Raw genomic sequence first — 27,602 nt, forward strand, 5'->3', positions numbered from 1 at the left:
TGTGCAGAGACCCAAGTGTGCTAGCTTTGGTGGCCAGAAACAAGCCTGGCAGCAGCAGGTGCCTGTAGTCCAGCACCTTACGGGCTGTCTGGCACTCAGCCCAGCTGCATTAGCCCATCCCAGTCTGCCCCCAGTTGGCAGGTGGAGTCACTGAGGCTTTGGCACTGTAGGTCTCAGTAGAACCATAGTGTCCCTTGACATGCTGAATCCCTCCGCAACCAGGAGCGTGTGTTTCTCCTGAAGTTAGAAGCGTGCACTCTCTCTTTCCACCCCCTCCCCGACCCTGTTACTCTTTTCTGTTGTTACTGGTGTTTTCCAACTATGCTGCCTTTTCTAACCGTGCTTGCCTCTCCCTGTTCTATCCTCCACCTCTGCGCCTGCAGACCTGGCTCCTCCTTCCGAATGCTGTCTCTGGGCCAGCCTGGACCCTGCAGCTGCTGGCTTCCTAAATGCAAGCTCTGGGCCAGAGGCTCTTCCCTTGGTAAGGGCAGGTTGGGTGGGGTGGATTTGCCAGTTCTTTGTGCTGCTTCCCCGTGACTTCAGGAAGTTCCTGTGCAGGCGTTAGTGATCACAGCATGCACGGCCAGATCCCAGCCTGAGGAAGGTGCTGAGGGAGGGCGGTGGATCTGGCACAGCCCACAAACTCTTCAGCCGAGTTGGCTGAGTGTTTGAGTTGGCGGAGTGCCGTTACCGGTTTTTCCCCCATGTTTAGCCTGTTGGCCATGCTCTGTGTTTCCGTGTGTGTGTGTGTGTGTGTGTGTGTGTGTGTACACATTTAACACCCCTCCGCCCCAGGGAATTCTTGTCATTTTGTTGTGACTTTTGCATGTGACCAACTGGTCTTCCTTTGACAAAGAAGAAACAACCCTGCCCCTAGATATTCATAATCAAAATCCCTTTGACGTAACGAAAGAGATGATTCAAGACGGCGTTCTTCGTTCTAGTGATTCCTAATCTCTCATTCAGGGACTGTGTTATTCATTCTGCCATAGTTTGCTTTTTATTTATCTATTTATTTATTTTTATTTACTGCACTCTGTTGTAATGTAGCCAGGCCTGCTGCTACAGGCCTCTCGTCTCAGCTATTAGGCGGTTGACACAGGAGAATCACAAGTTCAGAGCCTGCCTGGGCCACACAACGACAACTTAGTGAGAGCCTGCCTCAAAATTACAGAAGGGCTCAGGGGTAGAGTGCTCCCCTGACGTGTCCAGGACCCTGGCTTCCATCCTTAGACCTTCAGTACACACACACATAGGTGTCTTAACAGTGAGAAAACAATGTCCCTGGCCATGAACTCCCAGAATACTCCATGTTCTTCCGTCCAACTCGCTCTCTAACGGCAAGGATATCTGTATTCCCCTCTGGGGAGTAATGGTTTGCTACCTAACCAACAGGGAGGTTGTATCTAATGAGCAACGGCCTTCCTTCTGCTCCCTGTGTAAAGGGCTGTTGTCTGTGCCGTGTGAGGTTTGGAGAGGAAAAGCCAGTGCATAGACGACAGGACACGGTACCCATCAACTTCCCATTTCTACTTAAGGGAGAAAGTTGTTCGTGCTGGGCAAAGGCTTTCTAGGAAGAATCTGTGTCTGTCTAAGCCTCCTCCCTGACCCCACGTGGAAGAGTAGTTTCATGGCTCTGTCAAGCGAAGAATGTTAGCCGTCACCATAGTTCTTAATTTTTGTCCTTGTGGTTTTTAATGGAGACCAGGAATCATGTCAGCCGTGGAATTTTCTTCTGAGGCTTGCCTTCGTAGACGCTCAGAGCTTTGTCACAGCCACCTTTGGCCGAGAGAACATTTTTCACTTTTGTTGTTTTGCCTGGCTGTTCACATGTCCAGATCTTCAGAAACGTCTGGCCCATGCTTCGGAGCGCAGACGGATATTTCAAGCGCTGCATCTTCCAAGTAGACTTGAAAAAGTATAGTCTTCCCAGTCACCAGACCTCGGAGTGTGGCAGCGAGGTCAGGACAGTGTTCAGCAGTCAGTGTCAACGCCCCTCTGCTCGTAAAAGGCTATAAAAGCCAGGACCAGGAGCGGCACAGTGTGGATTCACTGCTCTGCCATTGACGTTGCCAAAATAACGTTTGCCCGGCGCTTGTGTGGTGAGGCTGCATAGAGGCATGCTGCGTCCTTCTCTGCTAGCTGGTGTGCTTCCTGAGTAGGACCCCTGGCACTGGGCAACTGCTGGGTGCTCTTTGCGCAACGCAAACATTTTCTTGGCGGGGGTGGGGTGGTCCCAAGTTACCTTAACTTTCTTGTCTTTCACAAAATGTTAAAAGGTTGAACTGATGTCAAAATTGTGTTTGCAGCCTGCAACCCAAATGCCTGCAGAGCCAGTGGCCGAGGCCTGCAACCCAAAGGTGTCCGGATCCGGGAGACTGCAGACTTTAAGGTGGACACGAAGGCTGCAGGAAGCGGAGAGCTTGCTGTAACTGTGAAGGGCCCTAGTAAGTATTTATTTCGAATAAACATTAGCTAGCTTTTCAGACATGGTATATTTATTGGTAACATCCAGTGGTCAGTCCTGATTGGCATCTCCCAGAGAGCTGTGACAAAGATTTGAGTGCTCTTTAGATTTCTGTGCTCTTTAGAAAAAGGAGCAGTGATCAAGTTGTAACATCTGCCCTGGATATAGGTAGGCAAGACCAGTGAGTGGTTTGACAGCCTTGTATATTAAGACCCCTGGGATAGGAGACAAAGCTGTGAGGAAATTGGAGAAATATTGTTTTGGAGACATATTTCTCTCCCTTTCCCTTCCTCCCAACCCCCCTTACTGAAGAGACCTAGGAATAAAATGGAAGACTCTTACAGACTCACTTGGATTGTGGTGTTCTGATCTGGAATCCAAGCACAGTGTTAAAAGGCAATGATTTCTCCAGTACCCTTTACATTTTATTGGCTATGAAATTATGTCAATTACTGCATTAGTATGATCGCTGCTTATAGGAGAATAAAATGCCCTAGAATGGTTTTCTTTAGGTAGTTGGCAGAGGGTTATGTTTCCGAGGTACCCAGTTCCTCCTGTCTCCTGTCTTCACAGGAGCAGAGAGGCCGCTCTGAAGGCCTAGCTGCCTGTGTAGCAGCACTTGGTTTTAGTTCTAAGATTGTAGAGGCCTGTGCTTCCCACACTGTTTCTCTGGTCCTCTGTACTGGCATTAGTGTGAGTCCAGGAAGTTGCTATATGGGCCCAGAGCCTTGGGGAAGGATTTGCCCCAAGCGCAGCCAAGGTACTAGATTGTCCAGACCTAAAGCCAAGTGCAGGAAGCTCTGTGGCTGTCCATCCGTCCACCCACAGTCCACTACCCCTGCTCAGTTTGTTGCAACAGGAGCCAAAGAGGTGTTCTTTTCTGACCTCAAAGGCCTCTCTCGACTCACAACATAAGTTTCTGCCTGATGGCTAGATCCAAAGTTGTGTATAGAACCTAAAAATCTGTCTTCTCATAGATAGCTTATAAGGACTTTCTTCTTATGTTGTCCTGCTTTAGCAGGAAAAGATTTATAGGTGCTTAGTCCAAGACAAGTAATCATAAAGATGACTTCTCTTTCCCGTGTTTGTGGGGCAGCGGGGGTGGGGAGCGAGGTGGGGCTGGAGGCAGATGGGCCTGCTGGGAAATACAGAGACACAGCACACAACCCATCTGGTCTGGGACCTCAGCCTCCACCAGCCGAGAGCTTTTGAAGCCACTTAGCTGGGAAGTCTTCCATTTCTCCCTCTTGGAGGCTGTGATGGCTCTGAAAGCCTCTCCCAGCTTTTGCGGGAGACTCACATTCAGAGTCTAATTTTCCGACGTTGCCTGTGTTTTGTGGGGAGTCTCCTTGTAAGCCAAGGATTATACTGCAAAGGCTGTGTGCTTGCTTGCTTTCCACAGAGGGCCTGGAGGAGCTGGTCAAGCAGAAGGGCTTTCTGGATGGGGTCTACTCGTTTGAGTACTACCCCAGCACACCAGGGAGATACAGCGTTGCAGTTACTTGGGGGGGGCACCACATTCCAAAGAGGTGAGTCCGGGTTGGAGATGGGCCTTGTCCAGAGGTATGTTCAGCCTGTGACAGGCTCACAGGAGCCCACTGCCTGCCTCCCAGGCTGCCAGAGGGAAGAGGGATCTGCTTTGTTGAAAGTCCCCCCCCCCCCCACTCCCGCCTCCGCGCCTTTTCAGAGCAGCACAGACACTTGGCTTACTCTCAAAAGCAGCAGAAAGTCACTGTGGTTTCAGCTGCCCTGCTTTAAATCAAATGCTGGTGGTTTGTGCCTGGTGGGAGGCAGGGAAGCCAGAAAGAGCTGTAATAGAGAGCAAATGGGCTGTGTGTGTCTATACAGCCTTATATAAGCTGAGCCTCTTCTTTTCAATGAATGCCTCTGTTCACATGCCACAGGCACAGTCGGCTACGGTTTACATAAAACTCCATCTATGTGAATGCCATCAGGGACAAGGGACCCCTGGCCACAGCGTTCCTTTTTGTACCCCTGTGCGCTGCCACTCTCCTGAGGGTAGTTTAAACTCTGAATACGTTCTGTTTGTCTTGAGAAATAATTGAGCATTATAGTAGTCCTCCCTTGTCTATAAAAGTTACCTTCTAAAACCATAAATATACGCCTGAAACCAACCCCAGGCAGTGTCACATGCTGTGTTTTTTCCCCCCTCTAAACTTGCACACCCATGAAAAGTTTCATTTATAAAATAGACACAATAGGAGGCAGATAGCAATAGCAACGCAGCAGCAGAGTGGAACCACACGAATGTGGTCTTAATGAACTATACCATACGGCGTTGGACTTTCCTTTCTTGTGGTGTGAGATGACATAATGCCTGTACCACCGTATAAAGATAAAGTGAAAAGGATAATGTAGGCATCATGGCCAGTCACTGGGCCACTATTAACCTCAAAATGATATCTTGCAGACCACATTTGAAATGTAAGAAAATAAAACCGAGGATAAGGGGGGACCTCTTATATAGGGTTTTCTGTGTCTGAGCACAGTTATTGGAAGCTTCCCTTGCCAAAGTTAAAGCATATTGATCACATATGGATGAAGCAAAGCCTATTCAAACTACTTTTCTTGTTAGAGCATAGGCAGGAGAGAGAGAAATGTGGAGATTCTTATCTTTACGGCGCCCACCCTAGAGGGCCCTGCCTAGCAAAGTCCACTCGCTGAGGAGCAAACCGGAGCAAGTGTGTTGTTTGAGTGACAGCCCAGTGACCCCCAGCTCCTGAAGCAACCATATTACATTATATTGTTGACATAACAATGGCTGTGGGGGTGACCAGGGTGGGGGAAGAAACTTGCCTAGAGCTTCAGCCTCTGTGCAAAAGATCAGGCAAGTGGAAAGAATTATGTTAAGAGCTCATGGTTACAATAATCCCTTCTATGATCATCTTCTCTTCCTTCCTTCCAGCCCCTTTGAGGTTCAAGTTGGCCCTGAAGCAGGCATGCAGAAAGTCCGTGCATGGGGCCCTGGACTCCATGGTGGCATTGTTGGTCGGTCAGCAGATTTTGTGGTGGAATCCATTGGTTCTGAGGTTGGGACTCTGGGTAAGTAGAGGCAGCTGCCCAGGCACTCTGCAAGGCTGAGAGTAGTAAGGAGGTACCTAGTGTTGGAGCCACACATGGCCTCCTGGCCTTCTGGCTACCCAAAGCCTCTTCCGGCTGCTGTAGAGTTCTAGTTCTTATTTTCTTTCTTGCTTTCAGTGGTCCAGTGCCTGTGACACTTGGTTCTTTATTCACCATTTCCTGGGAGTGGAGTGGTGGTATGCTAAACAGGACATACAATATCGTACTCAAATACTGGTAACTGACCCTTAAATAGATGACTCAGTACATCTTGCTCACATTTCAAAAAGCAAATATGTTATTTGGCTCATAGCTGAATATATTTTAAGTGGATGTCTGACAAAATGTGTGATCATTATGGATTAGAAGTCGGGCCTTTTCTAGGCAGGGCCACGTACCCAGTATTTTTCACCTTGAGTGTGACATGATCTCTGTCACAATTATGTGACTCTACCATTGTGGCTTTGAAGCAGTCATTAAATACATAAATGAGTAGGTATGCCTACATTCCTGTAAAACACTCTAGAGGAATTGGCAGGGAGCTGAATCTGGTCAGTGAGCTATATTTTACTGACACCTATTTAGGTGTGGCAACAAGTAAATGAGGAAAAAATTAGAATTATATATATTTTCTACCAGTATAAAGATTAATCACTTTGGAATATACTTACACTTTAAGGAATTAAACTTTCGGTCTTCTCTTAGGCCTTTTTCCTGTATACATTCATATCTTTATATCTTTATGCCCCAGATGAGTGGAGGTGGCACCTTTATTCCCATGGCTTCTGTGGGATTTTGTTATGTTTCAGTCTGCTCTTAGGCTTTCCAGTTATATCCAAGAGCTTGTTATATGAATGATGCTGAGTGCATAACCTCACTTAATTTATTCAGATAAAAACTCAGAAATGGGTTTTAGACCAACAAGGACTGGTTTAAGACTTTTGGCATATGCTGCTGTATATCCAATAGAAGACTTCTTCTGGCCCTTGTGTACCCCACCCCACCCCCCACCCCACCCCCCACCCCGTGCACACGCACCTCCTTCCGGCTCTTACATCATCTGAAAACCGGAAACATCCAGTCAAATGCTCCCACCTCTAGTTAAGAGCGTTGGTTTTACAGAGAAGAGACACGCTTGATTTCAATTTCCTGCTCATGACTTGCTTTCCAGGAGGCGGAGAAGAGGAGATGGTGGTAGTCTAGGATAGATTATCCTCACCACGTGTAACCAGGAAGTTTTCCGTTCCTTCCCCCAGGGTTCGCCATTGAAGGCCCTTCCCAAGCAAAGATCGAGTATGATGATCAGAACGATGGCTCGTGTGACGTCAAATACTGGCCCAAGGAGCCTGGAGAATACGCCGTTCACATCATGTGTGACGACGAAGACATCACGGACAGCCCATACATGGCTTTCATCCACCCTGCCACAGGAGACTACAACCCCGATCTAGTGAGTGCACTCACCCTTCCACCCTGCCTCCCCTGTGACGGACAGGAATGCCTTAGACCTGAGGGTGGGTAGACCTCTTAGAACTCTCAAGATGGTGGGGAAGTAGTGTACCTCTCTGACTCTTGGCGTTTTCCTCTGCGCACCAGGAATGAGAGTGTCTTCTCCCCGAGCTTCTGGGATGGTTAAAGGGACGTGCCTGTCCTGTGGACGAGGCTCATCTTCCCACTTTTTATAGCTGTCCATAGACTGCTGTCAGTGAACTAACTTGTGGCACGTTTTACCACAAGGTTTGTTCTTTGGCCTGTGGTGGCTGCAGCCTTCAGTCCCGCAAAGTGGGAAGTCAGGCACAACTAAAGATCTGCCCCAGGGAACTAGAAATTCCTTCTATCATCTCAGAGTACAGCACGTAGCTGGGTTAGCTTGGATTTTGTTTTGGAATGTTTTCTCCTTCGAGAACAGCTAGTAGTGGTCTTCATTGTCAAGTTTCAGTGTACATTACAATTTTACTTCCTATTTCCATCCTTAACTAAAGACCAGGCATTTTGTGCACCCACCCCTCCATCCTATTCTTTAACACAGAAAAAAAAAAATTCTTTTTTGCTTTCTGCCTTAGGTTCAAGCATATGGCCCAGGTCTGGAGAAATCCGGTTGTACTATCAACAACCCAGCTGAGTTCATCGTGGACCCTAAGGATGCCGGGAACGCTCCCTTAAAGATACTGGCTCAGGTGAGTATCTAGGCCGGGGGCCACTTGCACTTGTCAGGTCAGAGGTGTTATGTGGAGATGCTCGATGCCTCTGGTCCTCAGCCCTCTCCTGCACCCTGGGAGCAGTAACTGTCTCCCACAGTGACATGAGGGATTCATGAATGGGTGTAAAGGGGGACATTTTCCTGATGTTAGCGATTCATGCTCTGTTAAAAGAAATTTTTTTTTTTTAGAGTTTTCTATAATGTCTTTCAGTTTGGCTGAGTCTATATAATTATTAATAGGCTTGTGAACAAAATTCAGATTATTGCTTATCTGATTTAGTTAAAATTAACCAAAGGACTTCAACTCTGGGATTGAAATGAAGCACTAAGGGGCACTGGCTCTAGGTGGTGGTGGGGGGGGGAATAAAATAGCATTTATTCTTAGTAATTACAAGTGAATAAATGAAATTGGGCACAGCAATATGTACATGATCCCTAGTAATTAGGAGGCCCAAGGGAGGACATCAAGATCACCCTAAGTAAGTTAGTGAGGCCTGTCGCATTTGGGGGACTTTTGGTTTCATTTGTTGTTGCCTATGGTCTGTGTATTGGAAGTATATAGCACGTTGTCCTTGCTGTATGACTTACTAAGATAAATTGATGGTATCTGACGTCTCTAGAAGCCACAGTGACCCCCTTTCGGTGGAGACACGGTGAGGAACACGTTGGTTCAGGTTCTGGCTCTTTTGCAGGATGGGGAAGGCCAGCCCATTGACATCCAGATGAAGAGTCGGATGGATGGCACTTACGCCTGCTCGTATACCCCACTTAAAGCTATTAAGCACACCATAGCTGTGGTCTGGGGAGGTGTGAACATCCCACACAGCCCCTACAGGGTAAGTGGTGAGGCCTATCCCGATCCTATGGGAAACCCTGGCTGTGTGTTGAGTCTACTTGAGTACAGATGGCCATTCTGAGTAGGCCTTGAAAAGAGACTTGTCCTAAAGGACAAAATATTCTACAGACTTACAAAACAGCCAATTCTAGTCTTATGCTGGACCGCAGGGAAGGAATACTTTTGATGTAGGTGTATTTTCTGGGTTCGTGTCTTTCCTAGGTCAACATTGGGCAAGGTAGCCATCCCCAGAAGGTCAAAGTGTCTGGGCCAGGCGTGGAGAGGAGTGGCCTGAAGGCCAATGAACCCACTCACTTCACAGTGGACTGCACAGAGGCCGGGGAAGGTGAGCTTGGGCTTTATCCGCCCCACTGATTGTCCCTCCTTCTGAAAGGATATTCTTAGAACATTGGAGGGCAGGGAACGTTCCTAATGATCTATGTTGGCTCTTTGGTGATATCTTAGCTAATCCTCTGTGCATCCTTTTCCAAAACCCTGATTTGCTACCTCCCCCTTTCTTGGGTTGCTCCTGCGGTATGTTAGCCCAAGCTGGAAGTAACTGTACAAGACACGTTGTTACTCGCAAACTGGTTTTAATAAGCCGGTCTTTTCCAGGTGATGTCAGTGTTGGTATCAAGTGTGACGCCCGAGTGTTAAGTGACGATGAGGAAGATGTCGATTTTGACATTATTCACAATGCCAACGACACATTCACCGTCAAATACGTGCCTCCCGCCCCGGGCCGATATACTATCAAAGTTCTCTTTGCATCCGAGGTATGTTGGGGCCTAGCAGGGACAGAATGGAATGAGCCTTGTGCGTGTCTGTTTTGGATTGTTGTTGTTCGTTTAGCAACTGAGAACAGTGCTTTGAGAACTGTGATCAGTTTCTCTGTTTTTTTAAAACCAAAAGGGGTTGGGGGTGGGGTGCTAAGCTGAATTTTCATTCTTTTCTCTGGCAGTGGCTGAAAGCAGGATTTTAGCAGAAACTGACTTGTTAAAGCATTCACTAAGCTTTTGATTGAAAAGTTAGGCAACTTGTAGGTGCACTTCACTTTGACCTCTTAGCAATAGCTCTGGCCTCAGCCCTTAAACTTTTATAGCAAGAACTTTTTGAAGCCTCGGCTGTGTGTTAATGGTAGTCCTGTGAGGAGTACTTGGAAACCAGGCATCTTGAAATTCTAATGACCCAAATTAACTATATAAAAATTAGGAAGCTCAGGAAAACAGTCTGTGCCTTAAGTTAATGATCTTAGGTTGGCATGACCTAATTAATTTCATCTACTTTCATTCTGACAGCCTGTAAATTCTTTGTGAATAATTATAGTCGCTCTCATTGTGATGACTTCCTTGAAGCCCTCACTCCTCAGCCCACCGCCGCTCCTAGAGGACATTTCCTACCTCCCAATCCTGTATATTGTTGGTTTTTACTTTATTATGAGTAGTACTATTTTTAATCCTTTGTCCCCAAGCATCTGATGTCAAGACACGAGAGTGTTGTGCTATTGGGGTTCCAGATCTGCACCAGTGTGTGCAGGCTTCGCCTATAATAATGGAAGTTGCTCAGTGCTTGCGAAAGTGGATGTGAGGGCAAACTCTGCCCTTTGGGTTTGGGCAGAAGGTTAACTCTGACAGTGCTCTAGGAACCATCCTTCTGAGATGTGTCTTTGCAACAGGAAATCCCTGCCAGCCCTTTCAGAGTCAAAGTTGACCCTTCCCACGACGCCAGCAAGGTGAAGGCCGAAGGCCCCGGGTTGAGTAAAGCAGGTAAGATGGTGGTGGGTAAGGCTTCCTTGACCTTTCTGCGAGTGTTCTGTCTAGACCTAGAGGGGCTTATCTTCATCGGGAGGCTCTGATGTGGTAGCAACAGTGTGTGGCTGGCTGCTGCAGCTGCGTGGTGCTGCTGAACCTGTCAGACTGGTTCTAAAAGTGAAACCTCCCAACCAACCCTGTCTCCCGTGTCCTTTCAGGTGTGGAAAATGGGAAGCCGACCCACTTCACTGTGCACACCAAGGGAGCCGGAAAAGCCCCGCTCAACGTGCAGTTCCGAAGCCCCCTTCCCGGGGAGGCAGTGAAGGACTTGGATATCATTGATAATTACGACTACTCGCACACTGTTAAATACACCCCAACCCAGCAGGTAGGGTCCTTCCTGTGTCAGTCCTGCAGACGTGCCTCAGTGTGCTCTCTCCCTCTCTGGGTGAGAGCCTGAGGGTGCTATGGGATTCCCGGAGAAGGAGCAAGGCAGCCCCACATCTCTACCTCAGTTCAGGGTTTTATCAGAGAAATACTAACTTATATATAAAACCACCAGGTCTACTTTCTTACATAGTCTCCCCTCCCCCCACCCTCCAACCCCCAATCTTTTATTAATTATAGAAAGCTCCCTCACCTGCAGTTTCCTTTGCAGGCAGTTTCACATGGCTTGCCTTGTTTATGAGGTGTTTTAGTGGGATCTTTTCTCAAAGAGCCCATTCAGCTTTTAATCCCTAGGGCCCGGAGCCCTCTGGTTAAGGCAGCCAATGGCTCTCTTTAACAAAATGCAGGAATTCTGAGGAATTTTGCTGTCTAGGCAGATTTGTTATTTTATGCAACTGGGGTCTAAGAACCACCTTTTCCGTACAAGTTTATATCTATTTGCTTAATTTTTAAATTCATCCGTCTCATAGCAAAACGGTATGCTACTGTGCTGACATGTGCTCTTGAGAAGCGTGCGTGGCATCCACAGCAGCGCCTCCGTTCAGCTTCCTCACACTCTACTACACAAAACTGGGATTCTGAACCTGTCACAAGTCTTTAAGGTTGTGTTTTCCTTCATGTTCACACCTCCAGAGTCAGCATGCAGATATCCTGGCAGGAGAGTACATTTTAGTACCCAGTGCCTCATGTTAGAAGCACTCGTTGTAAGCCTCTGAGATGCTTTCATTCGGGAGGGAGGGAGCCCCCTCTGTGAACAAGCCCCTTGAGGACAAGGGCTAGCTGTCTTCAGAAACACTGCTCAGTCCTCTCTCTGCCTAGGCCCTCAGCAAGGGGCTGGTGAGAGTCAAGTGGACAAGAACAGGGTACAGTAGGAATGAGGAGCGAGAGCGCAGGGCCTGTGAGGCGAGAGCGCAGGGCCTGTGAGGCGAGCCTTCTTTCTTGCGCTACGGGTTTCATATCCTTGAAATATCTCTCCTATGGAATATCTCTGACAGTGGGAGGCATTCTCTGGGGTAAGACCTGAGTACCACATTATGGAAGTGTGGCCTCTTACCACACTTAGACTTTCTTCTTGTACTTTTAAGGAGTCCCACAGAAAAATTCTTTCCATTTGTAGATGGCTTGTCCTTGTGCCTTGTTGGAAGATATAGTGACTAGCAGGAGGTCTTTCTTACTGATGGTTCTGAGGACTGGTGAAACCTTAGGCTGGGAGCTTGACAAGATCTTTGCTGCAGCTTGTCTGCATTCCGTGGAAGAACGTACCAGAAAGCCATTATAAAGATCACAAAGCCATAGGTGCTTTTCTAAACCTTTTGTGACTTAGCTTCGACTTCTACTATCCACATGCCATATTTTCTTGTCTTTTGGACGAGGCATTAGTAAGATGTAGATACCAGAATGAAATCAGGGTTTGACTTGAACCCTCTAAAAGTAAATCTGCCAATCAGGATGCATCTCTAAAGGCCCAGTCCAGCTTTGTTGCATTTGAAGTAATACTAGATTAGGAAACACTTTACTTCAGAGTGACCCTGAGGGCAAGTTTATCTACTCTCTAGTGTCGGCAGCTTTGAGGGCTGTTCACATGCCGAGAGGCCTCTTGGAGCCATGATTTGTCCAAGGATTCTGGAAGAATCTTGATGTTAATGTTGCCTTCTGTAGACCATGCGTGAATCCTCCTCAGAGGCCATTTAGAACAAGCTTTACACTTTCCCCATTCCATTCCCCTGTGTCAAAGAAAACAAGTGACATGTCTCCTCCAGAACTGTAAACTACAGTTATTTTTATAGCACTAAAGCCCTATATAGTTGTTTTTTTTCTTGATGAGAAGAGACATCATCACTAAGTCAACTTATAGACAAAATCATTTAATGGGGGCTTGCTTACAGTTTCAGAGGGTTAATCCATTACCGTCATGACTCAGAACACGCTCAGGCAGGGAAGCAGGCAGGGCATTAGAATAGAAGCTGAGAGCTTGCACCCTGGTCCAGAGGCAGCAGGCAGAGAGACTAACCTGGTGTGCATTTATGAAACCTCTAACCAACACACAAGGACACACCTCCTCCAGCAAGGCTACACACACCTCCTAATCCTTCCTTAAAAATGAACCCGTGAAGACTGTTCTCATTCAGATCACCACAACAAGGTAGGGTAGCAAGCAGGTCCTGCACCAGAACTGACACTGTAAGTCTCTCTGTGGGTTAGTAGCTGATTGAGGGAGTGATAGGGTGCTTCTATTCACAAGTTTGGTTGGCTGAGGAGTATTATAATCTGGTAGAAGAATTGGGATGCACAGCCTGTGTCTCATTCACAGCAGGACCCCCAAAGCCCCAGATTGGGTGAAGGAAAGTGTATCCGTAAGCCATGCTGTGGGGTGTGGTTAATAGTCCTGAGCCCACCAGAGGGCTCTCCCTTGTGTGGAGAAGGGGGCATGCTCTGGAAACTAATGTCCATGGGCATGCCTCCTTGTGATGAATTTTGGGGACTGCCAGACTAGAAGTTTCCAGAAAGGTGGCTGTTTGGTGTCTGTGTTTGTGTGTGTGTGTGTGTGTGTGTGTGTGTGTGTGTGTGTGTGTGTGTGTGTGTGTAGAGGGATGGGTGCATCCAGCCCTAGAATGGAGACCATGTTTTTGAGGAGCTAAAGCCCTATGTCCCTGAGGAACCCAAGTCTTGACTGCTGGCTTCTGTTCCCTGCTAGAATGCCTAAATGGCAGTTTGCAGGTAGCCGCCTACAGAGGACAAATGATGTGAATGGTCTGTAATGATGCAGTGGTCAGAGCCGGTTTTGCCTCCAAGAAGTAGGCATGATAGGGCCTTCAGGATTCTCCCAGAGGTCAGAAAGAGGCTGTATTTCACTGGGAGCCTGGGCTTTGCCCAAGGACATTGCTTTCCTGCAGTCTCCTAGTCTCAAGTGGTTTAGGCTTCTCACTCCAGACCAACTGCCGTGCTATGTCACTAGGTTTAAGCAGCCACATGTACTACCAATGCCCTCCTGAAATCCTGTGAGCTCACAAGACTGTATTGAAATGTCCTCAACAAAGTGGTGGTGTCTCTCAGGAGTCTCTAAAGTGGAGAGGCCTGCAGAAGGCTCTCTTGCTCAATCCTCTAGGATGCCAGGTCTGTGTGTTTGTCTTCTTCTGAATAAAGACTGGGTCTCAGAAGTACATAGGGAGAAATAGAAAGCTCTACTGCAGGCAGCTTCTTCTTGAAACACACAGGGCTCACTGCCTTAGAGAGTCCTGTGGGAGACAAGTCCAGTTTGTCCTTAGCCTCAGAAGAAACTGGAAATGCTTAAGACATTGGAGCTGTAAGTCTCCATGGCTACACACACCTGCTCCCACTCCTTAAGGTTGTATAAGGCAGAGTTCATTTCCTATCTGAGCTTTGTATTGCTTCTGAGTGAAAAGGAAGCATACTTTCTTTTATGAGCGGGGCGGGCTTATCTGGAAAGGGACTTTTCATTTGTTTTAGCACTTCAGGGAAATCAGGGTGGGAGCGCTTTCTTACCAAGATGCCTGGTTAGCCTTGAAGTTGGCCTTAGGGTTCGCCTAGCACCCAAGGCATTAAGAGGCTAGTGGGGAAATGGAGGCTCAGGAGGATTGGGAGTATTGGGACCATTGCAATGGCTGCATAACGAATCACTAGAGGAGACCTTTCGTGTTTGTTGGCTGGCTCCCAGCTCTGTAGAATTTGACCTATGCACATTTTCAGCATGAAATATTAGACCCTTAAGGTCGGGCGGCCAGTTGGTTTTGTGCAGCATATTAAAACTTCCCAAGAATCAGTTCCTCCTCCTCTGTCGACGCAGCCATCCCTCCTCCCCTTGGCTCTCTTTTCCCTCTTTATTTACAAAAGGAATGTGAGAAAATATACATCAGGCCAAAAGCTACACCCTTTTAACACCCGATCGGTGACAGCTTTTAGCAGGGCCTGTGTGCCAGAGAGCCTGCTGGATTGTCTGGGGACTCCTCTCACTCTCCCACACACTTTGTTATTCCTGGACGTAGAGGCGAGGACAACACGGGTCTGCTGAGATTGCAGTAGGCTTTCGTGGAGCCTTGCCGTGGAGGGGGAGTATGCATGCGGCTGAACGTGGAGAGGGGAAGCCAGCAGAGAGCTGGCTCAGGACCTGTGGACGAAGAACAACAGCTGCAGGGCTGTGCAGCCATCAGGACTTCCAGCGAGGGCCCTGCCAGTCTTCCAGCACGGCTTCTATTTTTTCACTGGAACTAGTAGTTAGTGTCTGTGTGCTGATCTAAGAACGCTCCTGTGAACGCCTCCCTCATGTGGCCCAGTGTCCCGAAACGGAATGCCCAGGCATTGAAGAACTGGTTCTGTTGGTTAGAGCCCAGTGGCTGTACCCATCCATGGCTTGTGGCATGTGGTGAGGTGCTGTGGCAGAGCAAAGAAAATAGAGATTTGGTGCCAGGGGTGCGAATGCAGTGTCGGGGGCAAGTTCCATTGCCCCTCTGAATTGAGGGGTTTCCTCTTGGGAGGCAGACACTCCTTGTGTCTATTTTGTGATTTTTTTTTTCTTTTTTTGATTTGAGGAAGTACACAGAAGTCCATAGCACAAGCCTGGCATTAGTCCCCAGCCTATTGTCCCTGTCTACATGTTTTGATTTTTCTGTTGTTCTTGCCATGTGTTTCAAAAGCTTAGAGAGTGTGTTTAAGATGTTTCCTGCTCGCCTGGCATACAGGAAGCCCTGGGTTTGGTTCCCAGCATCGCATTAACTAGGTATCATGGCACACACACCCTATAATCCTGGGAGACTGGAGGATTGAAAGTTAGAGGTTATCCTCTGCTGCCGTAGCAAGTTGAAAGGCACCCTGAAACATATGAGACCCAAGAAAAAACTAATTAGAACTGGGCTAATAGATTTACGTTTGGTGTGTCCCTGGGAGGAATGAAGGGGCTGGGGGACATTCAGTGCATTTCTACGCGGAAGCATACTCCTTTTTCTCTCTCATTCCAGGGCAACATGCAGGTGCTAGTGACGTATGGTGGCGACCCCATTCCTAAAAGTCCTTTCACCGTAGGCGTTGCTGCGCCACTGGATCTGAGCAAGATAAAAATTAACAGACTGGAAAACAGTAAGTTGTTGAATGAGGTCAGACGACCAGCAACCGTGGCTGCTGTTTGATTTGATTTAGACCCCCTTCAAACGGTGCAGTTTTCAGAGAAACTAATTCTGTCTTGGAGAGGTGTTGCCTTGGACGGTCTTGGGCCTGAATGAGAGCTGTCCTCTGTCTGACATGCCTGCCACTTACACTCAGCAAGCTTCCTTGTTTGTGCAGCGGGGATGGGGTGTTTGGGAATGCTTAGACTCAGGGAAGTATTATAAAAATTTTAAATGAGGTAATAATGCAGAAACTGGCATGTTGTCAGCTCTGTGAGACTGCCGATGTTACCACAGGAAGTTCTCATTAAGAGAAAGGCTAAACAATGTCGGCTTTTTGACGAGAGTCACACTGTACCAACTGTGTTGGGCATCTGTGTCACATTAAGGTCAATGACCATGATAGAAATCAACTCCTTGGCATTTAGAAAGCACAGCCTTCTCTCTCTCTCCTTGCCCTTTGGTTCCTTATGTCTCTTACCTTGTTTTATATTGTTGTAAGTACATTGTAACATCAGCTTGCTTATGTTAGAATTCAAAGGTTGGTTTTGTTATTTTAAAGATTTTATTTATTTGTTTTGTGTATATGCGTACACTGTAGCTTGAACTCAGGACCTCTGGAAGATCAGTCAGTTCTCTGAACCACTGAGCCATCTCTCCAGCGCTGTTTGATTTTTGTGATTCTGAGACTAGCGCCCAGGCCTTTGTGCATGCAGGGCTGGCACTCCCAGCCCTTTAATATTTTGTCTGTTTTTGTTTTTTTTATGGAAAACTTCTAACATAAGAGTGTGTACAGTGTGAGTACAAACACACTTGTGCTCACTTAGCTTCCACACATGGTCTTGAAATACTTGTAATTTCCATACTAACAACCCATTTATTTTTTCACCAGCAAGGTCTCATATACATACACGTCCGACCTTTTGACAGTGCAGCATGATGTGTGCTGTCATCTACAAAGCCCATGTCTGAGAACGGCACAGTGGAGGGGTTTGGGAGTGATCGTCGCTTTTAGTCACTTCATGTTTCAAGCGAGACTTCTGCATTGGCAGCTGTGCTAGGCAGCCGGTTGGATCGGCCTGATCCCTCTTCCTGCATCTTTCCCCGAAACACTGAGACTGACTTTTGACTCCAAAGCGAGAAGAACATGGTGCCTGTTAGGGAAAGCCTCTGTCCTGTTGGGACACAGAGGTGTGAACAGCTGTGCTGGCTTCAGCAGGCTTCTCCATGCCTATGGCCACCGACCCCCAGTCAACATCTGACTGGATTGTAGCAGCATCTTAGATTCCCTGTGCCTTTGTTTTGGCTAAAACCCTTGTGCTCTTTTTGTTAGAATAACACCTAACTTTCCTGCAGCCTTGTCTTACAAAGACTGTTTTAAGATTTAGTTTTATTACTAAATCTTTTTTTAGTAATGTCTTTTTTTTTTTTTTAACGGAGCTGAGAACCAAACCCAGGGCCTTGCGCTTGCTAGGCAAGCGCTCTACCACTGAGCTAAATCCCCAACCCCAGTTTTATTACTTTTAAATTTGGTTTTGTTTATAAATTGGGGAGAGGGTTGCGTGCACCTGAGAACAGCTTCCCGTAGAGGCCGGAAGAGACTGGCCATCTCCTGGAGCAGTAGATACAGGCACCTATGGGCTTCCTGGTGGATGCTGGGAACTGAACTCCAGATTCTGCAAGATCAGTATGTGCTCTTAACCACTGGGTCATCTTTCTACCTCTACCCTTGGAAATATACAAGATCTTGATATGTGACCCAGAAGCCACTTAAAAGACCTTAAAGTTAATTCTCAGAATTTGCCAGCTATGTGACTTCTCCCTTCTTGTGGGAATGGAAAGAGGATTGAATTTTCTGCGGCCACAAGTTAGTAAATAAAACATTGACTTAAATTAATGATATGTTTACAGATAAGATTATCACCTCAGGAAAGTGAGGGCGCAGGCAGTGTTGGACTGTACTGTAATTACCATCTTTCAAATCTGATTGTGGGGTTAGAGAATTTACGCTTGAATGCTAGCTTTGTGATCTGCTACATATGTTGTCCAGGAAATTTTACTTAGCTGCTTGGGGCCTCAGTTTCCCCATCTGTAAAGGCCACTGTTGTTAATTAACAACCCACAGAGTTGTTATGTAAGTTGAAGGAGACAGTGTACAGTATTTGTGACTAACATGGACATTGTTCGTTGTTAATGACGTATTGCAGTGTATAAATGCCATTGTATTAGTCCTGCTTCTGGACCTCTGAGGCAACTGTTACTTCCTGTATTGACAGGTTAGAAGCCCCATGTCCACTGGGTCATCTTGCCTTGCTCTCTCTCTCTCTTTCTTGCTGCTAACAGGGGACAGCTCATCACTTTAGATTTTCTCCCTTTCTACAGGAGTTGAGGTTGGGAAGGACCAGGAATTTGCCATTGACACCAACGGGGCAGGAGGCCAAGGGAAGCTGGACGTGACCATCCTGAGTCCTTCTCGGAAGGTGGTGCCATGCTTGGTAGCACCGGTGGCTGGCAGGGAATGCAGCACAGCCAAGTTCATCCCTCGGGAGGAGGGCCTGTTCGCTGTAGACGTGACCTATGATGGGCACCCAGTGCCCGGGAGCCCCTTTACTGTGGAGGCCTCCCTGCCACCAGATCCCACCAAGGTCAGTTTGGGCTTGCTCTGATGTTGCCAATGTGATCTGGAGTTCTCCAGTCCCACCTGGGAAAGATACATGGAAAGTCTTTCTGTGGTGAATGTGAGCTCTCAGTGACTGACTGATATTCTGCAATTCAGTATACCAGGTTCCCTCAACAGTTGAGCCACCCCCGTTGTGTTTGCTCTCTGTTTGCAATACTTTGGTGAGAGACCTTTCTTTATCGGTTGGCATAATAATGGTACTAGCCAGCTCACAGGGATGGGTGAGAAGGTGAAGGCCTCTCAGCCCAGTATCCTTTATACCGATTGAGTTCACCCTACAGAAACTATCTTAGCAGACATAAAAATGTATTATCCTTATTCATGGTCTTTTCGATTCAAATGATTTGGGACTATTTCTAGCAGTGAGTGGTACCAATTGTATAAAATTATCTCTTCTAAAACACAGTTTTATTATGCAAGATTTAATAATGGATGTGTAAGAGTCCAAGCTGCTGTGCGTTACCTTCTTCAGGTGCCAATGAAGCAAACGTGTGTGTGTGTGTGTGTGTGTGTGTGTGTGTGTATGTAAGAGAGAGTACACCCCCAGGGATGTGAGATTGTGAGATACTTACATACTTTTATGTGATTGTGGTCATACTTTTGTGAGATACTTTTGTGTGATTGTGGTCACTAGTGCTGAAAGCAGGGCTGACTGGTCAGCAGTAGCAGCCACAGATTGGATTTAACTTTAACTCTTTTGTTCAAATAGGTGAAGGCCCATGGTCCCGGCCTTGAAGGAGGTCTGGTAGGCAGGCCTGCCGAGTTCACCATTGACACTAAAGGAGCTGGAACTGGAGGTTTGGGCCTAACTGTGGAAGGCCCATGTGAAGCCAAAATCGAATGCTCTGATAATGGGGATGGGACCTGCTCCGTCTCCTACCTTCCCACAAAACCCGGAGAATACTTTGTCAACATCCTCTTTGAAGAAGTCCATATTCCTGGGTCTCCCTTCAAAGCCGACATTGAAATGCCATTTGACCCCTCTAAGGTTGTAGCGTCCGGACCAGGACTTGAACACGGAAAAGTGGGTGAGCCTGGAATCCTGTTAGTTGATTGTTCAGAAGCAGGGCCTGGGACGCTGGGCCTTGAGGCCGTCTCAGACTCAGGGGCGAAAGCTGAAGTGTCCATCCAAAACAACAAAGATGGCACCTACGCTGTGACCTATGTGCCTCTGACAGCCGGCATGTACACGCTGACCATGAAGTATGGCGGTGAGCTTGTGCCGCACTTCCCCACCTGGGTCAAGGTGGAGCCGACCATAGACACCAGCGGGATCAAAGCCTTCGGGCCGGGAATCGAAGGCAAAGGTGAGTCATGTGCCGGGGACGGCTCTCACCTGTCACCTCTTCCTCCGCCGTCGATGGGGTAGGGCATGGCAGGGGGGGTACAGGTAGAGGGAAAGGGGAGCACGCTGTGTCCAGAGGTTGTACTCCACCCAGTCCCTGTTTCCAGCATTCTTGGCAGGTTTTCAAGTTTTTATGGAAAAGCCAGAAGTTTTTGTTATTTGTTTTTTTTTTTTTAATGTCTCTGGGACTAAGCTAGAATGAAACGATGTAAACGTGTTTAATAATACCCAGATAACAGAAGTAGGCTGCCCTTGCTCTTGCCCTTGCCCTTGCCCTTGCCCTAGATGTCTTTGTTTTTCATTTTGAGACAGGGTCTCACTGTGCAGCCTAGGTTGGTCTTGAACTCACAACCCTTCTGCTTCCCTCTCTTGAGTGGCTAAAATTCCAGGCATGCACCACTGTCCTGCCCTGATCCCCATCTTTGGGAAGTTTTGTTGTCACTTGGCCAGGTCTACCTTGCCTTTCACAATCCGCAAAACCACCCTGAAGGCACCAAATATACTTAATGTATTCCAGAATGTGAAGAGCTTTCATTTGGGGTTTGCTTGGGTCCAAGATGACATTCCTATCTGTGTGCTTCTCCCACAGATGTGTTTCGGGAGGCCACAACGGACTTCACGGTTGACTCGAGGCCCCTTACCCAGGTCGGAGGTGACCATATCAAAGCACACATCACTAACCCCTCGGGGGCCTCCACCGAGTGCTTTGTCAAAGACAATGCTGACGGGACCTATCAGGTCGAATACACACCATTCGAGAAAGGTGGGTCACCCCCTCTGTGCCTCTAGCTCTCATTGAGAGTTGTGCTTGGCCTTTTGTGTCCAGTGACTGTCGCTGAGCTCACACCCCCAGCTCAGCCTGCCCAGGAAAGAGCAGTGTACGTGACTCAGAAATATGGAAGGTCCTTTCCCAGCAGCCACCGGCCAGTCAATGCCTTCTCTACTGACCGTATGTTATACATTGCAAGTCTCCAGTCTTACCTGAGCAGATTAGAGTCATGCCATGGCATATTAGCAATGTATGATTTGTGTACATATTTTTTAACAGTTTTTCCTTTTTGAATAGTAGTGGTGATTATTAAAATTTTGAGAAATCAGGAAATCATAAAGAGAAAAGGAAAGCACTATATATCCTACCCCCTTTCCTGGATATATGGTCCCATAAGTCTTTATTTTCTTTTTTTTGGATTTGGTTTTTTCAAGACAGTGTTTTTCTGGGTAGCCCTGGCTGTCCTGGAACTTTCTCTGTAGACCAGGCTAGCCTCGAACTCAGAAATCCGCCTGCCTCTGCCTCCCAGAGTGCTGGGATTACAGGCGTGCGCCACCACTGCCTGGCTTCTTGTGGTCTTTTAATATCTGGGTAGTGTTTTCCCAAATAAGGGTAGCCCGCCTAGGTGACTGCCTTAAATAAAAGTGAGTGCTCATTACTTGGGGAGGATATACAACACATGAGCAAAAAGCATAAATCGTTTTTATCTTTTAAAACTGAGAGTATACTGGTGTTACCATTTTCTGATTTTTTTTTTAAGTGCCTGTGTCTGTTGTGTGTGTGTGTTTGTGTGTGTGTGTGTGTGTGTGTGTGTGTACAGGTGCCTATGGAGGGCAGAAGGAGGCATTAGAGTCTCTGGAGCTGGAGTTATAGCTGGTGGTGAACCAGCTAATGTAGGGCTGAGACCTTCCCGCTGGTCCACTGCAAGAGCAATACATAACCACTGAGCCGCCTGCCTCTAGCTCTATCTTACTATGTTCTTAATCTACTCCTTTCAAGTAGCAGCTAGAGTTCTAGCCTTAAGTATTAGATAAGAGTCTGAAGTGGTAACATTGTGCACAAATGACCCTTTTTGTTGTTTGTTTTTGGGCAGGTTTCCATGTCGTGGAGGTGACCTATGATGATGTGCCCATCCCGAATAGCCCGTTCAAAGTGGCTGTCACTGAAGGCTGCCAGCCGTCCAGGGTCCATGCCCAAGGCCCTGGGCTGAAGGAGGCTTTTACCAACAAATCTAATGTCTTCACAGTGGTAACCAGGTAGGTCCTGGGTTCAGGGTATTGATCCCTATGTAGTTAATCGATTAAGCAAAGAAAAAAAAAATTTAAGTCTGAGGCCAATCTGAGCTACAAAATGAGACCCTGTCTCAAGAGAGAAAGAAAGTTGTGGCTATGGCCTATTTATTTGTCATGGTCTTTCAACTTCCAGTAAGATGCATTGCAAAAGACATATTAAACATTCTTTTCAGTCAAGATTTATTTTACAGACAATAACAAAGTGTATCTTAAAGTACATCAGAAATGATAATAGCAGTTAAGATAATCAGATGCTAAGCACATATTGGAGGTTTTTTAACTTCATGATGCAGAAGAATATTGCCAATTCTATATGAAAAAGAAATACTTAGTGTTCCTATTATAATTTACTCTGAAGGAATGATCTAGTAGATCAGTGACAGCACAGACTCAGTACCCCTAAGGTACACACTCACATTGTATTTGTCTTTGTTCCCTATACCATAGGCAGGTGCTCAACCTGTGGATTGCTACACTTTTGGGGGTCCATATCAGATGTTTACATATGATTCATAACAGAAAAATTACAGTTATGAAGTAGCAATGAAATGATTTTATGGTTAGGGGGTCGCCACATCATATTAAAGGGTCAGCATTAGGAAGGATAAGAACCACTGGTCTGTACTAAACATCTGAGAAATTCCTGCCTGAGAGGTGTCACCACACTGGTGGAATCCCATTAACTAAATAGAATGGCTTATAAAATATTGGTAAGCAAGTTCTGGCAGTGAGCAGGCTGACGTGGGCTGACCGCATCTCACTTCCCACTCTTCCAGAGGAGCAGGGATTGGTGGGCTCGGCATAACTGTGGAGGGGCCGTCGGAGTCAAAGATAAACTGCAGAGACAACAAAGATGGAAGTTGCAGTGCTGAGTACATTCCTTTTGCTCCAGGAGATTATGATGTTAACATCACATATGGAGGCGTCCACATCCCTGGTGAGCTGTCCCTTGGGTAGTGCTTCAAAGACTATATGGCATCACGTGACAGCATCACGTGACATCACATGAAAGCACATTTGGTTTTGCCCATCTTCCTAACAGAACAGTTTGATTTTGGAGACACCTTAAATAAGGACCACAGCACCAAGAACACTGTAACTCCCATTTGAACCCAGCAACATGGTAGAAAGCATTGGCTTGGGCCTTCAGAGAGAGAGACAGAGAGAGAGAGAGAGAGAGAGAGAGAGAGAGAGAGAGAGAGAAGAGGAGAGGAGAGAGAGAAGCACATGTGACCTAATTTCTGATTTAAGCAAGAGTTCATTCTTTACAAAATTGAAAATATCGGTTTTTAAATATTGTTGTTGTTATATGTGTGATTGTAGGAGCTTGTTTATGGCATGGGCATGCAGGTGTTCATAGAAGCCAAAGGGTTTTGAATCTGCTGAAACTGGAGTTACAGCGGTTCTGAGCCCACCCTATGTGGGTGCCAGGAATTGAGCCCAGGTTCTCTGTAAGAGGAGTACAAGCTCTTACTCACTGAACCAGTCATTCTTTCAGCACCAAAACTTTGGGCCTTGGCTCTCTCTCTCTTTTTTTTTAAGATTTATTTATTTATTTTATGTATGTGAGTACACTGTCTCTGTCTTCAGACATACCAGAAGAGGGAATCTGATCCCATTACAGACGGTTGTGAGCCACCATGTGGTTGCTGGGATTTGAACTCGAGACCTCTGGAAGAGCAGTCGGCACTCTTAACCACTGAGCCATCTCTCCAGCCCTGGGGCTTGGCCCTCACTTTATTTATGTATCTTACTTTTTTGTTGCACTGTTAATCCTGGCAGCTGACAAAGACACACTAATACAAATTATTACTTATTAATTTTGTTTGCTATCCAATGATCTCTATCATAAACAGGGTTTCTCATCCCTAACAGTGCTGGTATGTCTATATAAGCTTTAGTAGTTCAAAATAACTAGATTCTCCTCATACCTGTGCTTGCCACTCTGTCAGTATAGGGTTTTGTTTGTTTGCTTGCTTGCTTTTAGTCCTTAATATAGATAATTCCAGCTAGAAATAAGATAGACATAGTTCCCACTCCCGGAGCAACTACATTGATGCAGATAGATAAACTTTGTGCATGCTGACAAGAAGCAAGGCGATGGGGAGAAGGGACAGAAAATGCTCCCCCACCCCCCCACCCCCAGCTCTGTGACAGAGTTGAGTACCAAGGATGTGCAGGTTGTCCCAGGGGAGATGTCTGTGTCTTCGCTAGGCAGCTAGTTCTGCTGGCGTCTGCATGCTTCGGTTGTGGGCAGCACTGCTAGGCTGGCTTTTCAGAATGTGTGGATGCCATGAGCCTTGGAATTCCCCTGCAAAGGGATCTGTCAGTTAGCACTAAACAAATGATTACAACAACAAAAACCTTCCAGAGCTGAGTATCAGTAAGAGGCTCCTCTGAGTGCCACGCTATCTAGCCTGACAGTTCCTGAGACCCAATGCATCCAGTGACCTGCCAGCATCTTGGCTGCTTTCCTAGGGATTTGGATGATTAAGGGTTCAGGTTTTTCTGGCCAGATGCAAACCTCTGGTGAGTTTGGGGGTTTTTTGTTTCAGATAGAACCTCAGACTTGGAATCCTCCTGCCTCACCTTCCAACATGCAAAGTGGTGGTATTATTTCAAACAGATTATCCTATCTTATTTATATTGACTTAACATTTCCTGTGGTGACCCAGCTGCAGTCTTGGAGGTAGACCAGTTGATTGACTGGGATTCATGAGTTGTGATCAGTTGGTGATGTTTACCTGGAGCAGGGAGCAGCATGTTGGCAGATATTGGTATCTGAACATGTTAGTTTTTGCTTTCTGCTTCAAGGCTGTTCTCAGGCTGAGTTCAGACAATTTCCAGGCATAGTTCCTGGCCACAGAGATGTCTGTTGTTACTGCTAACGCCACAGCTCTCCATTATCATCCCCAAATAAATCGCTCTCCTCTTCCCCTAAGCCCCAGCATGGAAGGCCCTGCTCCTCTCTGCCAGGCCTTAGTTCTTCGTTCACTGCTCATCACCCCCGATTCTGCTGAGCGGAAGCTTTCTGAGAGGCTCAGCAGAGACTTCATTTCCATGGCAGGGATCTGGCAATCCCCGTACCTTGGGAAGTGTGCAGGCTGTGTGTCCTGCCTGTGGCAAATGGTACTGGGAGCTCTTTGGTAAAGGTCTTGGCAGCCTGGGGCTGCGGGGGACACGGGCCTGCCTGCTGTGCAAGAAGTCCTGCTGGCAATCCTGGCTCTGCCCTTGCTTCTTCATGCTTCATTTTCAAATCTGGGTTTCCCTGGATTCACCATGTTTTGCCAGTCTTTATGCTTGACATCGTTAAAAAGCTAGAGACCCCGAGGTTTCCCCACCAGCCACTCATGCCGCATACCATATCGTTAGAGGAGCGTGGAATCAGGCATTGCGCTGGCTTGGGAGGGGGGAGGCCAGCCCACTCTTTTTTGCTCTTCTGTGTGTGCTCCCCCACCAGACTGCTCGCTTCCATCCCTTCCAGAGCCTTTCTCCTCCTCCTTCTCTATGCCACTACGTGAATGGACCCCGCTGCCCTACTCTTCTCCCCTGCTCCAGGCTGTGTCTCCTCCCAGAACTGAACATCAGTTTCTCTGTGAACTCCACAACTCCGCCAGCCCGAGGCATTATTGCCCGTCTCAGTGTTGTGCTTCTTGGTCTAGATAGCTCCCGAGTGTTAGCGCATCCAGCGTCCTGTTTACTTTCCTGGGAATTCCCCCAAGTGTAGCTTCTTTTGTGTGGTAGCTGCTTCCTCTTACATCATTTCTTGGGTCTTAATGGATGTCTCTCTCTGGTCTCCTGCAAACCACTTTCATTGTCTCTCATACGTACTGCCTTGTCTACCTTCCGGCGGATGCCACACAGAATGTTAGAAGAAGAATGTGCTCTTGCTGCCAGACTTTGGCTTCCTGGAAGGTTCAATGAGGCCTCAGATCCTATGTGTGCATGTGGTGGGTGCTGGATGACAGATGTGGGAATAACAACAGTGGGGCACATTGCTGCACCCACAGTGAGGCAGGCTGAACTGACTGAGACTCAAGTCAGGGTCCAGGTAGAGCAACGGTGTGGCTCTGGGTCTGTGCGGGCTGCTGTGTTGATTGCCTCATGCTCAGAATCCTGTGACTCTTCCAGGTAGTCCCTTCAGAGTTCCTTCAAAAGATGTCGTGGATCCCAGCAAGGTCAAAGTTGCTGGCCCCGGTCTGAGCTCCTGTGTCCGGGCATGCATCCCACAGTCCTTCACAGTGGACAGCAGCAAGGCTGGCCTAGCTCCACTGGAAGTGAGGGTCCTGGGCCCAAGAGGTGAGTCTGCGTCCTGTCTGCCACCCACATTCACCCACCATGGCCCAGAGCCAGTTCTTTCTTACGAGATTGTTTATGAACTTACAGTTAAACACTCTCAATTAATTTACTGTTCCCCAGTCTAGCCAGCCAGCAGAAGAGCCTGCTTAAAAGTTGGTGTATTATATTTCCATAAGTCCCTTTCTCCTGTTAATAACATAGTCCTAAATTTCTTTTATAATTTTACTTATTTATATTTCATGGTGCTGAATACCGACTCCTGAGCATACCCATGTCAGACAGGTGTCCTGTCAGCTTACATCCCAGGCTTTGGTTTTCCCAAATGTGGTCTCAGTAACGCACACAGGCTTTGAACTGGCAGTCCTCCTGCCTCTGCTTCCTGAGTACTGGGACCTCATGCATGTGTCTAAAGACGTCACCTTCCCAAGTAGCTTGTTGAAGGAAGAGCTATATGGGCTTTAACACTGTCTACAGCTGCAACATTACCTGTTTAACATGTGTGAGGTGCCTGGGGGTTAGTCTGGATGTGAGCAGGAGCTGGGGGTTGAAGATGATCCTTCTGAGAGTCTCAGTATCTCTGGAACGTACCAGAATCTTGGTCAGTTATAGCTTTGTCATTGTCTCAACTCCCTGGAGGGAGGGTCTCTTGGGGAATGAGTTTTGTTGGCAGGTGGCCTACACTGCTGACAACCTAGAATCAAGGTTTCAGGCCATTTGGGGACAAACCTGAACTTCTGAAACCTGTTGCCACATTTCTGCCAGTATTTAACATAGACCTTTCTTTCTATATAAAATGGTGTACCTGATTTCTCAAGTAATCTGGGCTTCTCTCCTCCTGCCCTGACTTCCCCTGGGATGTGTTTGTGGCTTCCAGAAGCAGTGAGCTGAGGCTTCCTTTGAAGAGCTGCCTCTCCTTAGTGGAGTTCAGGAGGAGGTTGAAGCCTTTGAAGCTCAGGGCAAGAGAGGTCTGAGAGAATGAGGTCATGGGACAGACTTATCCTTAGTGAAGTTTCTGAGTAGTGTGTGTGTGTGTGTGTGTGTGTATACACACATGCGCGCATCTGTCTGTCTGTCTGTCTGTCTGGAGGGGAGGTTACTTACACAGCAGCCTCTAATGTGGAGGACTTCTCAAGTAAATGACCTTGTAACTTAAGCTGGTGCGGTAAATTCACCGTCATAGCACAAAGCCCTTGAAAGCCGTGAGTTCTTTAAAGTTAACCCAAAGGTTGCCTTTATAGGGACGGACAGGTTTGAGGTTTGTGCTTTCCCATTAGCAGCTGCTTTCAATTCTGTAACCTGACTGCCTCCAGCCTAGCCCC

The 27,602-nt window shown here is 47.2% G+C and overlaps 1 protein-coding gene across 2 annotated transcripts in view; it reads left to right on the top strand.

Moving 5' to 3' along the window:
* Flnb (filamin B) overlaps nt 1-27,602 on the top strand; it is a 132,524-nt gene that overhangs the window by 67,523 nt on the left and 37,399 nt on the right. For both annotated transcript variants that reach the window (XM_052190214.1, XM_052190215.1), the window contains exons 9-25: nt 2,310-2,447; nt 3,870-3,996; nt 5,394-5,530; nt 6,805-6,998; nt 7,612-7,725; nt 8,441-8,584; nt 8,806-8,929; nt 9,199-9,359; nt 10,259-10,349; nt 10,553-10,722; nt 15,755-15,872; nt 18,281-18,543; nt 19,288-19,885; nt 20,513-20,686; nt 21,786-21,948; nt 22,761-22,921; nt 26,116-26,283. In XM_052190214.1, the coding sequence (XP_052046174.1) occupies nt 2,310-2,447; nt 3,870-3,996; nt 5,394-5,530; nt 6,805-6,998; nt 7,612-7,725; nt 8,441-8,584; nt 8,806-8,929; nt 9,199-9,359; nt 10,259-10,349; nt 10,553-10,722; nt 15,755-15,872; nt 18,281-18,543; nt 19,288-19,885; nt 20,513-20,686; nt 21,786-21,948; nt 22,761-22,921; nt 26,116-26,283 (3,045 nt within the window). The remainder of the gene's footprint in view (nt 1-2,309; nt 2,448-3,869; nt 3,997-5,393; nt 5,531-6,804; nt 6,999-7,611; nt 7,726-8,440; nt 8,585-8,805; nt 8,930-9,198; nt 9,360-10,258; nt 10,350-10,552; nt 10,723-15,754; nt 15,873-18,280; nt 18,544-19,287; nt 19,886-20,512; nt 20,687-21,785; nt 21,949-22,760; nt 22,922-26,115; nt 26,284-27,602) is intronic.

The sequence above is a fragment of the Apodemus sylvaticus genome, chromosome 8 (assembly GCF_947179515.1).
Source record: "Apodemus sylvaticus chromosome 8, mApoSyl1.1, whole genome shotgun sequence".
NCBI lineage: Eukaryota > Metazoa > Chordata > Mammalia > Rodentia > Muridae > Apodemus > Apodemus sylvaticus.